The sequence below is a fragment of the Helianthus annuus genome, chromosome 12, assembly GCF_002127325.2.
Source record: "Helianthus annuus cultivar XRQ/B chromosome 12, HanXRQr2.0-SUNRISE, whole genome shotgun sequence".
In the NCBI taxonomy this organism is placed as follows: Eukaryota; Viridiplantae; Streptophyta; class Magnoliopsida; order Asterales; family Asteraceae; genus Helianthus; species Helianthus annuus.
This window is the reverse complement of record NC_035444.2, coordinates 16,663,385-16,677,585: the sequence shown is the minus strand read 5'-3', so window position 1 is coordinate 16,677,585 and position 14,201 is coordinate 16,663,385. Positions and strand designations below refer to the sequence as shown.

The 14,201-nt window shown below is 37.7% G+C and overlaps 1 protein-coding gene across 1 annotated transcript; it reads left to right on the top strand.

The window, feature by feature from the left end:
• Positions 1-2,317: 2,317 nt before the first annotated feature.
• Positions 2,318-3,112, top strand: LOC110896447 (protein LURP-one-related 12). The gene is made up of 2 exons (XM_022143788.2): positions 2,318-2,570; positions 2,662-3,112. Exons 1-2 carry the CDS (start codon positions 2,364-2,366, stop codon positions 3,064-3,066), a joined length of 612 nt encoding a protein of 203 aa, XP_021999480.1. The 5' UTR covers positions 2,318-2,363; the 3' UTR covers positions 3,067-3,112.
• Positions 3,113-14,201: the final 11,089 nt, after the last annotated feature.

Below are 14,201 nucleotides of genomic sequence, written 5' to 3'. Positions count from 1 at the left end.
TCAGATCTAAGCTATTCATGGTTGAATGAGGCCGAAGTTTGGTGTTCTTCAAGAACACCATAATGACATCACCCAAGAATACTTAGATCTTGGTGATTTCATGGTTAGAAATCAAGTTTTGAAAGATAGAAAGGTGTAGAATCATGCAATGATAAAAAACGTACAAGAATTAGAGTGAAAACTTACCGGAGTTGAGAGAAATCTGAGAAAAGGTGAAGAAGAAGGCTGGTTCGGTCAGAGCTTTCCAAAAATAGAAAGTGTGACAATGACAACCCTATTTATAGGCTCCAAAAGAGGAAAGTGGCAGCTGATCAGCCAGGAGCTCCGATCGAATGGGCTGCTCGATCGGCTAGGAAGATGCTAGCCGATCGGCTGGCCTGTTCGATCAGGATGCCTCCTGTTCGATCCGCGACCCACTTTGAGTATTTCGCGACGATTTTTGATGTTTCGATTTCGATGGACGACGATATGAATACGATTGAGTTCCTAGCCAAAATTACTTTCAGTCCCAACTACTATATCTAACATACAATCTTCTATAAGTCACGTTTCGATGTCGGTTTCGATTGAGTTCGATTGCTTTTCGAGTTTCGATTCGATTTTTGATTGATTCGCTTGAACACCACACCATACATACAAGTAAACATGCACAAGTAACACATAAGGCACACACACACGTATAACAATTCCAGAGTTCTCATAATTCGAGTCTCGAGTTTGATTGATGAATCGATTAACTTGATTATTGATTGATTAGCTTTATCGCATTGTTACTTCCTACTATTCACAGTCGTAAACCGGTCGCATTGATTAATCATTCGATCATTTCATTTAGACAACACTTACTCCACATAATACAAAAAGTAAAAAGAAACATTAACAGTCAAAGAAGCCAAAGTTGACTTGGACTTTGACTTTGACTTTGACTTTGACATTTGAAAACACGGGGTGTTACACCCCTTGAGCGGGGGTTTCAGCCCGGGCGTTGAACGGGGCTATCAAGATGACATGACGAGATCTCATTGGCCAAGACAAGTAGCCGTTTGGGCTAGCCGTTGGCCAACGGCTATGTGTTTAAAAAAATTCATATATGATAAAATTCAAACTAAATGAACAGTGAATTTAGGCTATATTAGAATATGGGGTATGGGTCGGGGGTTGTGGCGTGGGTTGGGTACAAACGCCCAAGTCACCACCCCGGGTGGGCTTGGGTTTCGGCGTGGACCCTTGGGCGGGGGTTTCAGCCCGGGGGCGGGGGTTGTGGCGTGGGTTGGGTACAAACACCCAAGTCACCACCCCGGGTGGGCTTGGGTTTCGGCGTGACCCCTTGGGCGGGGGTTTCAGCCCGGGCGTTGGACGAGACTATCAAGATGACATGACGGGATCTCATTGGCCAAGACAAGTAGCCGTTTGGGCTAGCCGTTGGCCAACGACTGTGTTTAAAAAAATTTATTCACTATAAATACTCACACTTCTATTCATTTCTTTACCACAACTACTCCACCTCTTCTATAATCATCTCTATCTTATTTTTAAAAAAAATTCTCATCCAACCACAATACGAAAAATGAATCCTCATAATCGTGGTTTTGACACGAACAATCCGTGGGCATTACAAGAAACACCTAGCCCAGCATCCAATCGTCCAATTGCTCCCTTTTTAATACACTCCACGATGCCGTATATGGCTGGTTACGCATCGTTTATCTCGAATCTTTTGAAGAATGATGTCGGTCGAAAACACCAATACCTTTCGCGCAACGCGCGTCATTGAAAAAGACTAGTTTACATGAAATTCAAATGGTGTTGTCATACCATTCTTAGAATACGGTGTTAGTTTTAATTAATAATTTAATATTATATATGTGAAGCGTTGTTTTTCGTATATTTCTTTAAAATAAAGTTCATATTTTATGGCCCGTGTTTGATGATAGATAGACCAAATATATCCAAGTAATTAATTTGGTAGATTTAGTGGGAGACAAAACTCGTGTTACAATCGGTATGTGGGAACATGTGAAGCCTGTAATTATTGATAGAACTAATGATAGTTATGGATATCATCATGGGTTGGGTTGGATGATAAATGGTGTGTAAAAAATGAAGTAATGAGTTGGTTTATATCGGTGTTTTTAAAATAATTATTTTCTTTAACCATCATAATTTTTATTTAAATGGTCTCATGACAACGAGATCCGAACTCTTTCCCGAGTGCATACCGTGTGTTATTGGCCCCTCTATCCGAGACCTTTGATTTTAAGGCGTCTTTTATTTATAAAACCCTTTTTTTTAAATAATATAATATATATTTGTAGGTACTGGCCTCCATAACTATATGAGCCACACTACAACTCAATATCGATATGGTTATCGTTGAAGAACGGTTTGTATACGCAACGGAAACGCACTTAACGGTTATGAAAACCTCTCTCTTCTACCCTGGAGACGGCTTCGCGGCTTACGATAGCAACGGCCAGCTCGTTTTCCGTGTGGACACATACGGTCCAGACACCCGTGAGCTCGTACTCATGGATCAATACGGCGTCTGTCTCCTCACCCTGCGCCGCAAAGTACGCTAATTTCCTAATCACTTACTTCATGAATAATTTTTTTTCCGGGGGTTTCTTTTGTTAGATTCTCACTAATTTTTTTTTTCTGCAGTGGCCGAGTTTACATAACCGGTGGGAAGGTTATTTAGGCGAGAGGAGAGACAATGAGAATCAGAAGGCGATATTCAGCGCGAGGAGATCGTCACTTATCGGGCGATCGAGTGTGACGGTGGAGTTGTTTGCCGATCAGACGGAGGTGTACCGAATCGAAGGGCAATTCGGTCTCCGAAACTGCCGGATATATGATTCGGCTAAGGAAACAAAGGCGGAGATTAGAAGAAAAGTGGATGTTTCAACAAATGTGATGCTTGGGAAGGATGTTTTTTTGGTTACGTTGAAACCGGGATTCGATGGTGCGTTTGCAATGGGTTTAGTTTTGGTTTTAGATCAGATCAACGGTGGTGATGGTGTTGTTGATCTGGACCCTAATACAGATGATTGTAATTCGTCGTCTTGAGTTAATGTCATTGATTATTATCATATTGAAAATATTATTTTTTGAAGATTTCAAATTAAAACAAACGTTCAACAGGCATGGATAGGGATAGCAACGAGTGGGTGAGGCTGATCATTGTTGCTTTTGATTATAAATTAATTAATAATGATTATTTATGTATGATTTTTCTTTGTTAAAATCTTATTTCTTTATTTATTTTTAGATATTTTTGTCAGATGTTTTGTAACAATATTAAAGTTTTTGCGATATTATTTGATATGATGATTAAGATTTTATATGAATAATTGAATAAAGATTTCATTTAATTTATTTGAGTTATCTAATACGACTTAGTGATTAAATGTTATCATTAATTCATTATCTTTAGTTTAGTTAGCTCAACTATTTTTTTTATTTTTTAATGCTCATCGACTTAATGACTAAATGTTATCATTAATTCATTATCTTTAGTTTAGTTAGCTCAACTATTTTTTTTTTTATTTTATTAATGATCATGTCAAAGAATGTTCTTTTTGCTTAGGGATATAAAATACTTGATAATGTTGTTTTTGCTTAGGTATATAAAATAATTGATAAAATATTTGTTAGCCTAGACATGATCTACTTCGATAAAAGTATAAAACAAATATAGAGAAAAGACTTAACTTAAGTCATAAGATTCATATCATGTAATATAATTTTAGGATAAATTAAAATAGTATATCTTATGTTTTAGCTCTCATACAGAATCCTATAATATGAGTTTTATAGGTAAAATTTAATAAAATAATCATACTTAACGACTTGCTGAATAACAAGATAAAGATAGAGATATTGACTGTCTAGCACTACTAGAAAATCTGAAACTTTTTACACCAGTTTTCCTAGGAAATGCGTCATAAAACTGGCTTTTCTACACATTTATGACAAACACTTGATGTAGGAAAACAGCTCGTAGGAAACCTATTTTCAACGCATTTCCTACAAATTGCTACGAATCTCCTACAATATATTTAATTATTATCTTTTAGGATTTTATTTTTTTGGCTACACATTTCTGACCAAAAAAAAAAAACAAAAAACAAAAAAGTTAACAAATTTTAATACAACATTATTTGTGACCCACTTCCTACAAATAGATTAGAAGTGTTGTTACAAATTTCCTAAGAAACTGAGTATTTTTTGTGACCCACTTCCTACAAATAAATTAGAAGTGTTGTTACAAATTTCCGAGGAAACTGAGTTTTTTTTTTTTTTTTTTTTTTTTTTTTTTTTTTTGTGACCCACTTCCGAGGAAACTGAGTATTTTTGTGACCCATTTTCTAGAAATAAGTTAGAAGTGTTGTTACAAATTTCCTATGAAAACTGAGTATTTTTGTGACACATTTTCTACAAATAAATTAGAAGTGTTGTTACAAATTTCCTACGAAAACTGAATATTTTTGTGACACAATTCCGACAAATAAATAAGAAGTCCTAGCAGAATCTTGGATACGAGACTGACGATGGGAACTAGCGGCGAGCAAACGAGCGGAGCGCTCTGATCGGTGAACAAAAGATTGAGCGACATCAAATGAAAAGATGAGCGATGTAAGATGAACAGATGAGCAAACGATGGGAAATGTAGGGTTTTATGTGGCTTTGTAATGTGAGAACTGAGAAGAGGAAGAGGTAGGAGGGAACTGGGAACGTATTTTGAAAAGTTTCCAAGTCATTTTCATTTGCTTATTTTATTCTAGTAAAGATTTGCTAGTTTATTATAAAGTTAAATATCATTTTAGTTCTTATGGTTTGTATCATTTTATCAGTTTAGTCTATAGATTTCATTTTCCATCTATGTGTTCAAAAAGGTTTTACCATTACCATTTTAGTCCACGGGGTTTACTTCATCCATTTTTTCTGTTAACGAGAAGGCCAATTCGGTCATTTTATATGTAATTATGTTAACTAGAAAGGCAAATCAGCCATATAAAATTGCCGAATTGGCCTTCTCGTTAACAGAAAAAATAGATGAAGTTAACCCAGTGAACTAAAATGACAACGGTAAAACCTTTTTGAACCCACAGGTGAAAAGTAAAACCTTTTGACTAAACTGGCAAATGGCTCAAACCACAGGGACTGTGTAAATTACTATACCGTGTACCGTACCAAATCGATACGGAACCGAGAGTATCGGTACTGAAAACACCAAAAAGTACGTACCGATTCGGTAACCATTAAAAAATCAATACGAAAAATTCGTGGTACCGGTACCAAGTACCAAATGCTCATCCCTACACATAGGTAGGTACATTCGTGGTACACATAGGTAAGTACCAAATGCTCATCCCTATAAAATCAGAATTATTATATAGGTTGTTTCCTAAATATTTGTGAAAAATACTATAAAATCGTCAGAAATGTGTCACAACTTGTGACGGATTTCTGATAGAATAAAAATTTTGTCATAAATGCGTAGGAAATGGCTACCGGCTTCGTACAGAATTTTGACGAAAGATTTTTACATTACGTCACCATGAACTCCTATCCTCCACCATGTCCTCGGAAATGTGTAAGTCTACCAAGTCCTGCATAATCCGCTCCTCCCAAGTCAATTTCGGCCTGCATATGTATAAATACACACACATTTACATACACACATACACCCATACATACACACATACACACATACATACATACATACATACATACATACATACATACATACATACGTACGTACGTACGTACGTACGTACGTACATACATACATACGTACGTACGTACATACGTACGTACGTACCTACATACGTACATACATACGTACGTACATACATACGTACATACATACGTACGTACATACATACGTACGTACACCCATACACCCATACGTACACCCATACACCCATACATACACCCATACACCTATACACCCATACATACATACATACATACATACATACATACATACATACATACATACATACATACATACATACATACATACATACATACATACATAACATACATACATACATACATACATACATACATACATACATACATACATACATACATACATACATACATACATACATACATACATACATACATACATACATACATACATACATACATACATACATACATACATACATACATACATACATACATACATACATACATACATACATACATACATACACACATACACACATACACACATACACACACACACATACACACATACACACACCCATACACCCATACATACACCCATACACTGTAACAACTGTCATAAAAAAATCAATAATTAGGATGATAATTAGGCAATAAGAAAACCCTAATTGAAACACCCAAGTAATTTCGCATAAACCCTAAAATTTTCATAACAATCGGAATTAGGATCAGGGCCCCTAAAACTCAGGGGGGGTAAACCCTAGTTGGTAATATCTTAACAGTTTTACGTGGGAGCTAAGTTTTCAGTCGAAACCAACTCACCCAAGCTACCTGTACACGAACACACCCTATGCTAGACTAGGGTCTCTCGCGCCACGCGACACGCGCAAGGAAATCCTTCGCGTGGCGCGAGGGAGCGCATTTTTCAGATATAAATAGGGGATGTTGGCACTTGAAATTCTGTGATAATTCGACGTCCAAATTCTCTGTAACCATCGAGTTATAGCGAATATCGTTCACAACACACACCGATCACGAAGTGCTGCCGCAATCAGGGTAATAACTCGATCGCTATTACGATTCAATGTTCGATCGATTATAACTATCCAACGATTGTCCTAGTGCTGCTCAAATTAAGCTTGTACTTTGATTATTCATCATGATTTCGACTTGAATATTTGAGTGCTGTTCGAATTCGGACTATGCTCTGTTATTCGTTGTGAATCCGATTGAATTATCGAGTATTGCACTGACTAATCGTTGTGAGGGTTTAATCTCGTGAATTGACGTAACTGCTGTATTAGTTACTAACCTGCCTGTGTGTGCATTGTGTTAAATTAGGTTTAATCAAGGCTAATCAGTAGGCTTATATCTTGCTCGTTAATCTGCAATGTGAGTCATTCTTCTTTTTAAATTGTTTTCTCACAGTTTGTGAGTAAGTATTACAAAACTCCAAGTTATTTTCAAAGGTTATAATTACAGGGATTAAGTCTATGTAATCACCATATTACAGCCGGTATGTGGGGTTTTGTATACATTACTTGTTTCCCGTCACACTTGGACAAACGGGTGGCCAATGGGTGATCTGACCACAGTCACAGACACCATTGGACAAATGGGCTAGCCAATGGATGGTCGAGTGACAAATACTGTGGGTAGTTGGTTTGATATCAGAAACATTGTAATTCCCCTTAATACTGTAATTTATAACTAACGGGTCGTTTTAGAAAACAGAATGATTCACTCAGTATTTCCCCGCTGACAAAACCTTTTTCAAACATGTTTCAGGTGATCTGTGTGATCCATGAAAAGTGCAGTAAAGCACTACAAGCTCAGAGAAGTGGCTCATTGTGAATAAATAAATAAAACATGTTTTGGAAAATAATGATTTCTGTGTGAAATCAACTGATTGTAAATTATGGGATTTTATCCCTAAAAACTTTATGTAATATATTAAAACGAGCATTTTACGGTGAAAAGATCCTATAATAAAAGACTTCCGCTGCCGCATAAATTAAATACCACGGGTATCACTGGACTGCTCGCGGCTCCCGATTCCGTCCAGGGTGGGTCGGGGGTCGTGACAGAAGGTGGTATCAGAGCTAATAATTAACAACTATTGAGCCACTGATCGAGCCACTGATTTAAGCCTATTACGGAATTAAGTATTTGACAAAATACTTAATCCTACTAGTTATCATTCTGTGATTATTTGTTGTATTAACTAATTATTTGTTAATTACAGTATGGGTAAACAAAAGTTGTCTGCTATCTACCACAAATTAGATATTGTATCTTCTTCTAAAAACCCAGTAAACCTAGAAGAAGGAATCTTTGTCCGCAAGGCAAACTATGAGAATCCTCTTTCCCCAGAGAAAAGGGATTCGATACTTAAAAAGAGTCAGGAGAAAAAGAAACCCCGAACCAAGAGAGTTAGGTTTAACCCAGAAGTCCAAGAATTGGGTAATAGTACACCTTGGGAAGATAAAATAGACAAGAAATGGGCAAATCTCTATATGGTAGCTACTGTAGCAGAAAATGCCAATCTCTAAATATCCAGTAAAAGAAATCACTATCCAGTAAATAAATAAAATTCTAGTGTGTTTATTTCTGTTGTCCTTTGTATAAATTAGTATGCAATAAAACTTCAGTGTTTGTTTGTTAAACTTTGTTCCAAAGTTTTAACATTGCATTCTTGTATTTTGCATATATACTATGCAGCATGAATGAGATGTCGGAAGCATTCCAGAATCTCAACTTATATCCAGTGCCTATCGAAGTCTCTCACGACTTTACTGGTTACATTGCTGACATAGAAGAACCTGTGGAATTCAAAGCTCCACCGTTGGAAAAAGCCAAACCTAAAAAGAAAAGAAGATACGTAGGGTGGAGGAAAGTACGCTGTAGGAAACCAACCACTAGGAAACTTCCAAAAATAGAAAATCCTGTGAGCATGAACAAGGGAAAGGAAATAGAAACTGGAGAAAGTTCAAAACCACCAGAAAACGAAATAGGAATAGATCTTAAGCAAAAGGGAATAGAAATTGGCGAAAGCTCTAAACAGTCTGAGGAAATCACGTTCCAGGACGAAATAGACCGCCTACTGGATAATTGTGATGTTCTAGAGCCTATCAATGATAATCTTTTCTCTTATCCTGTTACAGCCCAATTCCCACTAAACCTAGGACCAACTATTCCAGACCCACTAGTTCACACCAGACCATTAGGCCAAATGGAGGAATGGTGGACTAATGACTGGCAATTCCAAAATATAGTTAATAGTCCCTATAGTTTTCTCCCACAGTTTGATCCAGAACCTATCCCTAATCCGCCAATGAGCTATGAAAATTTAGCTGAGTTACGTCAGTTCGGTGAAGAACTGATAGGCACCGGGAATAGGATCCGGGAAATGGGGGAGCAGATCTCTTGGAAGTACGACGAGAGGGAGCGTCGTTACTAAAACTGTCAGTGGACCAAAAGATAGGAAGGGCTGGAAAAAGTTTTCTGTATTATAAACTAATATAGTAAAACTGATTCTGTAAAATGGGCAATAAAACCTTGTAAGATATGGTGTGTACGGAGGCATATACCATATACAATAACAAAATGAAAGTCGAGAAATCGACAATTTTGGTTATGTTTGTATGTTGTAGTAATTTATGTCTTCATCTGTGCTAAATTGTTATTAATAAGTTAGACACTAATAAATTCCTACTAATTAGCAGATGGAAAACGCTAACAATGAACCAATTAATGAAGTAAATCAATCTGAGCAAGAACCAGAAGATCAATATATAACCCGAAAAGATATTGAGCACTTTAACGCCCAAGGAATAGCCCATGCTATTCCAGAAATTGTGGCTGCTGTTCAGAAACCTGCCGAACCACAATTAATTCCTAGTAAACGTATTCCAGAAGATAACGGCAGTAACAACATAAATGGAGGCGGCAATCATGACAATCATGATCCACAGGCCCCACTCCCTAAGAGAATAAAAGCTGCAACGCCTGGTTGCACTTACAAAGAATTTCTTGCTTGCAAACCCGCAGAATTTGCAGGTAATGAAGGGGCAACTTCAACACTGCGTTGGTTAGAGAAAACCGAGGCAGTAATTGCAATAAGCAAATGTGCCGAAGAGGATCAAGTGATGTATGCATCAAATCTGTTCAAAGAAGGAGCACTAGAATGGTGGAACACGGTCCTCCAGGCAAAAGGGAGAAGGATAGCCTATGCAATGAATTGGGAAGAATTTAAGAGTCTTGTCGAAAGAAAATTCTGTCCCGAATACGAGAAGGAACAAATGGCAAACAAGTTCCTGAGTCATCGTATGTTAGGTGTAGATTGTCGGGGTTATACTTCGACATTCTTTGAATACGCGAGAGTAGTGCCAACACTGGCTTCGCCAGAACCGGTACTCATTTCCCGTTACATTTGGGGTTTAATTAGTGAAATCCGAAACATCGTTAAAGCTGCGAGACCTCGTACTATTGACGATGCTGTGGAATCAGCTAATACCCTAACAGATGAACTGGTGCACACAAGAGAAGAAGATCGTAGGAAGGAATTAGCTCAAAAGATTACCCAGGGATTTCGTGCGGGTAATACCAAGAAAAGAGGAACAGGGCAATCCTCATCACCTCCTTTCTGCAGAAATTGCAAAAAGAAGCATTATAGACAATGCAATATAGTTTGCAATTTTTGCAAGGCAAAAGGACATCGCGAAGAAGACTGCAGAAAGAAAACAAGAATTTGTTATAACTGCAGAGAAAGGGGACATTTTCAATCCGAATGTCCTAAGCTAGCTAAACCAGTAGACAACAAAGCTAAACCCGCTGAAGGAGGAACCAAGAAAAATGTACGTGCATTCCAGCTGACCACTCAAGAGGCCGAACTCATTCCAGATGTGATAGCTGGTACGTTCCTAGTACATGACGTATTTGCAAAAGTATTATTTGACTCTGGTGCGAACCAAAGTTTTATTAATACTTCATTTTGTCAAGCTCTCAAGTTACCTTTAACCACTCTTAGGCAAATTTTCACAGTTGAAACCGCAGAAGGAAATTCTGTGAAAATAGATAAAGTCTGGCAAGAAGGAAAAATAGAACTATTAGGCCATAAGTTTTCTGCAAATCTGTTACCAATGAATTTAGCCAGATTCGATGTAGTATTAGGAATGGATTGGTTAATAGCCAACCATGCACGAATCCTATGTGACAAAAATGCAGTAGAAATTCAAACCCCTTCAGGAGAGGTAATTGTAATTACTGGAAATAAACCTCGAAAGCCACTGAAATTTATCTCAGTAATGAAATTGGCAAACTATTCGAGAAAGCAGGAAATGGTGTATATGATTTCGGTAATCATTAACACTAAAGATAAGGAACTTCAGGATATTTCAATAGTCTCAGAATACCCAGACGTTTTTCCAGAAGAATTACCTGGATTACCACCTGATAGGGAAGTAGAGTTTAGAATTCATTTAATTCCAGGTACTGCACCAATAGCTAAATCACCTTATAGATTAGCACCTACCGAAATGCTAGAATTGAAAAAGCAGTTAGATGAATTACTAAGCAAAGGATTCATACAACCTAGTTCATCCCCTTGGGGTGCACCAGTACTATTTGTGAAAAAGAAAGATGGATCGATGAGAATGTGTATCGATTATAGAGAATTGAATAAGGTTACGATTAAAAATCGATACCCACTACCTAGGATTGATGATCTTTTTGATCAATTGCAAGGAGCTAAGTATTTCTCTAAGATAGATTTAATGTCACACCCCGATTTCCACGTGTCTCACCGGTGGGCCCGGTGGGGGATTACCGTGACGATGTTGGCAACAATATAGTCAAACCACACAATTATATAATGCACAGCGGAAGCTTAAGATAAATATACAAACTTCAACCTCTGGTTGTAATATCAAATGTATTACAGAAGTTGAATATATCCACAGCGGATCAAAAAGTAATAAATATTGTTCATTCAGATGCAGCATCGAGTTTGCGAGACTATGTACGATGCTTAGGACGCCTATACCAGCCCATTTCGTATAGTACCTGCACTTAATCTTTTTGGGGAAAATACGTCAGTTTACACTGGTAAATACATTCAACTGACACATTTGAAAATGTTTATTTAAAATTGATTTGAATGCACAAGGCACAAACTCTTTTATAACTTGAGAAAATTATAATAAAATGTTGTGAACGTTTTACATGTTCTTTTATGCGTTCAGTAGCCCGGGTCGTGCCGGGTTAAAGATTTATAGACACACCACATTGCGTAAAACCGTAGTATAAAAACCAACGGCTACGTCTTTTAATTTAATGTCGACAATATATACCGGGTGTACGCCTACACCGGGATGTCGATGGTCGTGGCCATTTCGTAAAATGATGCCAAGGATATCCGGGACAACGGTCATTAAACCCCCCAAAGGCTTTTAAGAAACAAAACTGTTTAAATGAGCCGATCATATTATTTAATTAACCACCTAAGCGATGGAAGAATATAATGCTCAATCAAGCGGTATTAATATACCGTAACCCAAGCCCATATAGGGGAAATAAGTTAAAGTATTTACCTTTGCAAGTATATTTCCTTAATTTGGATTAAATCACCGATAGCTTTTACTGGGGCTCCTAATCTGGAACGAAGGTTTTAATTAACCTCTTAGAATCCTAACGAGTCGTTATAATGGCCGTAGCCTAGACCGGTTGGTTCCGATATGTGAATACGGTTTAATCGCGTGAAAAGGCGAAAACCGAGAATGGAGTGTGATTCTGACCCAACAAGTTCAGAGACTTGTTTTATATGGGTTTATGGTTCACACTCTGGAATTTGGGGTTCAAATAATATAATTTGACCCGTATCGGCTAATTGATGAAAACTAGTTTCATAAGCCGAACCGTGCGCGCAGTAGGCGAAACGGTTAACCATGAGAGTCGTACGCTTATTTCCTAAGTCAATATGCCTTAAAGAGGTTGTGGTATCAATAGGATACCTTCCGTGATGCCCGTAACGAGTTTAAGTTAATATTATGCCCCGTAGGGGCTTTTCGGTCATTTTAAAGACTTTTAAAGAGCTTTTCGAGTTCTACAGGAAATCTGAGTTTCCCGAACAGTTTATAAAGTCTAAAATACTTTATTTATTATTTAAAATCAGTAGCAACTGGAATCGGGTCAAAAGACCTTGTAGAACTCAAGTTTTGGCCAAAAAGGGCATATTCGGTATTTACCGAACCGTAGCCATAACCGCAGGTTATGAGCGAGGTAAAAATTATTAAAAATCTTTAAAATTCCCAAAATATTATTTTAATACAGTGGGTAAAAGTTTTGGTGACGAAATCTTGGTTTAGATAGGTGTTATGCTAATTGCGCCGTTAATTACTAAAGTTTACTTTAAATGCGCCATTTAGCATAACTCTCATTCTAGACCTCGGATTGACGTGAAACTTTAAGGACATGCTTATAATTTAATAAGCAAGGTTCTGGTCCGTTCACGTGTCCGAAATACTCGTTTTATTTTCAAAATGGCGTTACGGTCAACTTTTAGGCGATTAACGGAAATGCGTAAAAGACTCGGATAACTCATGAACCGATTACAGAGGTTTATACCATCATGTAACCTGGTCCTAAGAGAGTCCTAAGGTATATCTATACCTCACTAAAACGGGTCAGAACTGAAGTCAAAGCAAAAGTCAAACTTTTGCGACATTCGGCTCCGAACCGGGTCAATATAGCAAATGGTCGATTCAAACGAGCGCAAACAAGTTTATTTACTTAATATCATGTTTTATGAGTGTCAAAACAGGTTTCTTAGTATGTACATTACAGATTATGCATAAATCGCTAAAATAGCTTTCTGTTGACTTTTTAACCGCACGTTTGACTCGATATTTGACATAGTTAGAGTGGTGATCAGGGGGAACCCTTTTAGAGGTTTATTACCCACATAAATACCAACTCAAAACCACCTTTGATTCGTCGTAAGACTGAACCATTTGTAAGTTATTGTAATGACAACCTTTAGTTACGACGGTTGTGTTTATAAGCTATAACTATGGAAATGTGAAACCACAAAGGGTTAGATCACTTACAGAAGCTTGAGGGAAGACTTAGAACCCAGAGGAATGTTTGAGAGCTCTTGGAAATGACCAGATGAGTGTGTTTTGTGTTGTGTGAATGTTATGAGCATAATGTGGCTATTTATAGTGAAATTTGGGCTCTAGGATCATTACAACACATGCTACACTGAGTATGGATGATGGGCAGGTGCCCCTAAGTGATATGGGTCGAGTAGGGGGCGCCCATGCTTCATTGATTGGGTGTTGGTCGTTCAAAAGCTCCAAAAGGCATGTAGTTACAAGTATTCTGCATCTGGGCGTCCCACGCGGCCCGCATGGGAGTTCCATGCCATTTTAATGCGGGTCGCCTAAGATTCAAAGATCAGACGCGTAAAAGAGGAGGCTCGCGGCCCGCCTCAACTTATCCCT